Source organism: Dipodomys ordii, unplaced genomic scaffold, assembly GCF_000151885.1.
Source record: "Dipodomys ordii isolate 6190 unplaced genomic scaffold, Dord_2.0 Scaffold21, whole genome shotgun sequence".
Lineage (NCBI taxonomy): Eukaryota > Metazoa > Chordata > Mammalia > Rodentia > Heteromyidae > Dipodomys > Dipodomys ordii.
This window is the reverse complement of record NW_012267237.1, coordinates 9,500,531-9,504,631: the sequence shown is the minus strand read 5'-3', so window position 1 is coordinate 9,504,631 and position 4,101 is coordinate 9,500,531. Positions and strand designations below refer to the sequence as shown.

Genomic DNA, 4,101 nt, shown 5'->3' with positions numbered 1-4,101 from the left:
TGGGCCTGGGCGCTGTCTCTCAGCTCTTCAGCTCAAGGCTAGCGCTCTACCACTTGAGCCACAGCGCCACTTCCGGCTTTTTTCTTTTTGCTTATGTAGTGCTGAGGAATCAAACCCAGGGCCTCAGGCATGCAAGGCAAGCGCTCTACCACTGAGCCACCTTCCCAGCCCCGCTTTTTGTTTTTTTTTTTAACTGAGTACTTAACATGCATTTTTCACTTAGTAAAGAATTTACTTGAGAGGCTGGGAAGGTGGCTTAGTGGTAGAGCGCTTGCCTTGCATGCATGAGGCCCTGGGTTCGATTCCTCAGCACCACATAAGCAGAAACAAAAAAAAAGCTGGAAGTGGCGCTGTGGCTCAAGTGGTAGAGTGCTAGCCTTGAACTGAAGAGCTGAGGGACAGTACCCAGGCCCAGAGTTCAGGCCCACGACCGGACCCCCCCAAAAAAAATTTACTTGAAACTAAAAAAATATTACTAGCAAATTAAAAATATGTGTCTAGTTACTAACGAGGGCAATTTTCAAGTAAGTGTCTACATGTTTCAACAGTTCATGAGTTATTTAAATCATCATAGCACTGCCACCTATAAATGCAGTCATACTTCTTATGTTCAAAAATTAAAAGCTATATTTCCTTCACATCTTCAGATTTATTTATTTATTATTTATTTGCTATGTGTATTGGTATTAGGGCTTGAACTCAGGGCCTGGGCACTATCCCTTAGCTTTTTAACTCAAAATTGGAGCTCTCCCACTTGAGCCACAACTCCCCTTCTGGCTTTTTGATGGTGGAGATGTGAGTGTTCACAGACTTTCCTACCCAGGCTGGCTTCACATTTTCTTGATGATGGAGAGAGAGGGAAAAGGCTCATGGCATGAGAAGAACACAAGGGAGTGTAGCAGGGCAAGCTTTGGCAGAGTGTCTAGGAAGTGTGCACAGCAAGCCAGGGCTGAGAACACGTCTGGGATGAAGGACCCGGTCCCTGTGGCAGGACCTGTGCATCCTTGCGTCAGAAGACACAAAAACGGAAACTCCCTTGTCCTCCTTTTGCACTAAACTGCTTGAGTGGTGGCTAAAATGAATCTACAATACAGTACAATTCACTGTTAAGCTTTCTAGTACAACAGTATTATACTACTAACTATGTATTATGCATCACCGCCCCCCTCCCCAAACACCAGTGAGATCCTAGACCTCACCCTCAGAAGAAATAAAACTTCAGTTGTTCAGGTGCTGTTGAGGAATTACTCTAGGTCCTCCTAAAACCAACCAAGCAACTAACTATCTGACACTGCGTCTGATCTGTGATCACGCCAACTAAACATGACAGATGAGAACTACTGTAACTACTACTGCTTTTTTGTGGTCAAAATTCTTTGGGCTCCATCCTCCACCTCATTCTCTACTGCATTTCAAAGCTGAAATAATTTAAACAGGAAAAAAAATGCTACCAAACCCTGAAAACAAAACCAAAAGTCACTGAAGAGCAGGAAACTAAGTGGTAACACAGAAAACAGATCATCCTGGCCTAGACAGCACAGTCTTTCTGAGGAAAATTCAGCAGTTCGCCTCTGAAACTTGCAGTGCTGTTTCTGGGTCCACGATGGTGAATTCTTTGTCTTTACATACCCAGGGGCTACAAATCTTCTTCAACCTCATCTACTCCCTCTGTCCCAAACTGATCCATGGCTCAGCACCAGCACCACAGTCCTTTCTCCCTGTACACGATATAGACAACACATCCAACACATTGACTTTCTCCTAACCAGAGGAGGGTCTCAGAGGCCGCTGAATGGGCCAAGGAGTGATCATCAAACTGAGCTGGAAGGATAGAAAAGGCAACTGAGTTTACACGTCCCAGATATCAGACAGAGAAACAGACTTTCAGTAAAAATTTCCCTACTTAAAAAAAAGCTGAGGTTAAAAACAAATAAGCAACAGCTGTTTCTGCCTGCTTTGCGTCCATATTCTGGCTAGAAGTCAACACTATCTTAATTACTCTTTGAAATGGTGAGGTCAAAAAACCTAACTTTTGTATTTTAGGTATTAATTCTGCTCAATGAACCAAGGACAGCCCTTTCACTTAGGAAGATATTAAAGCCAGCAACAAGATCATTATCGCTGAGGAAAAGAATCACCAAGTGGAAAGTTTTTATCTTGAAAGTCATGAGCAATAAGACATTTACCCGTAGCCTGTCACGTGAGCCTACTTAAGCTGTTAGCACAACCCCACAGATGGGGCATGTCTCACCCGGGACTCCCGAACACATCCATAACATAACAGGAAATTGCTCTCTGCCTAACAGAGAGAGGATCGGGTACGTGTGCTTTTCATAATGTCCTAAGTCAGAGTTGTCTTCATTTTACTGGGTACATCCTGTAGGCGTGTTAAAGGCAATTCAGCATTGTAAAAGGTAATCTTAATGTTCTAATTGCATTTGTGATTTTAAAGGCCCACCGACAATAAATCCAGAAAAGCTGTGGGTGGGATGTGCTCTGTGGAAAGGCAAGTTGTCACTATTCCTCCATGAAATCACAGAATTCCACATTCCAGGCACAAAACCATTTTATCCAACCATGCAAAAACAAATAACTTTTAAAAAATGTGCCCAAAGCTTGAGTCTTCCTGCTGCCATTTTCTAGTTCAGGATCTGGGACAAACCTCAGGTTTGAGTACCCTAAAGAACTGCCCACTGGGTAACACATGGAGCTAAAAAGAAGATCAGAACAGTAACTAAAAGCAAGATCCACACCAGGTGCTGGGAGCTCACGCCTCATTGCCACACCTCAGTAGGTTGCGATCTGAAGACTGCAGTTCCAGGCCAGCCCAGGCAGACCAACCTGACAGACTTAACTCCAATCAACCAACAAAAACAACTGGTACCCAAAGGAGGAGGCAAGACTTAAAGAGAAACTACCCTGAAGAGGAAATAAGAATGGCCAATAGACACAGGAAGAAATGCTCAACCTCCCTAGCCATAAAAGAAATGCAAATCAAGACAACATTGAGATTCCACCTCACCCCCTTTAAAATGGCTAGAATCAAGAAATCTAGTAACAACAGATGCTGGAGGGGATGTGGCCAAAAGGGAACCTTACTACATTTTTGGTGGGAGTGTAAACTTGTTCAACCAGTTTGGAAAGCAGTATGGAGGTTCCTCAAAAGACTCCATATAGAGCTCACCTATGACCCAGCAATCCCACTTTTGGGCATTTACCCAAAGGATCACAAACAAGGTCATACCAAAGCTACCAGCACAAACATGTTTGTCACAGTATTACTTACCATAGCTAAGATATGGAACCAACCCAGATGACCCTCAGTAGATGAATGGATCACGAAAATGTGATATATATATATATATATATATATATATATATATGTATATATATTTGGGAAGGGGAAGGGATATTGGGGAAGACTTAAATGGGGATGCAGGCTGACCCATTGTGACAAGGAGATGCACAGGACACTACGTTGAAAATGAACTTTACAATGTTGGGGGCCGGGGGGGCGGGGGGAGTTGGGAAGGTAAGGAGGGAAGTGATGGTAGGGGGAGAACAAAGGGGGGGAGTAACAATGCTCATTACCCTACTCATGTACTTGTAACCCCTCTGTATAACACTTTATTTAAAAAAAAATAGCAACAACTGGTAGTGGAGGTGTGGCTGAAATGTACAACGCCTACCATGAGCTGAAAAGACTGGGTGTCGGGCTGGGAATTTAAGCCTCAGGACTGGCACAGAAGTAAATATTTAAAAACAAACAGACAAACTAAGAGTACTGTCCAAATGTACACTATACCTGTCATGGACGCTTCTCCCTTTTACAGGAGTTTGTTTTGTGCATGAACTCAGAACCAAAAACTTGTTTTTTTTCCTGAAACCTGGCACTTTGGCACTTGATCAACACACCCACTTCAGGCTTTTTGCCAGTTAGGCAAAGATAAGAGTCTCAAGGACTTTTCTGCCCAGGCTGGATTCGAACTGCAATCCTCCTATCTCATCTCAGCCTCCTGAGTAGCTAGGATTGTAGATGTGAGCCACCAGCACCCAGTTATGAAAGTCCATTTTCTTTTGCAGAATATTTCTTCCTTTTTC

General features: G+C 43.4%; 1 protein-coding gene across 1 annotated transcript in view; it reads right to left on the bottom strand.

The window, feature by feature from the left end:
- The window catches only part of Fam105a (family with sequence similarity 105, member A), a 22,753-nt gene extending 18,941 nt beyond the window's left edge, over window positions 1–3,812 (bottom strand). The window contains exon 1 of the mRNA XM_013013845.1: window positions 3,806–3,812. Within this exon, the coding sequence (XP_012869299.1) occupies window positions 3,806–3,812 (7 nt within the window). The remainder of the gene's footprint in view (window positions 1–3,805) is intronic.
- Between the last annotated feature and the right edge of the window lie 289 nt (window positions 3,813–4,101).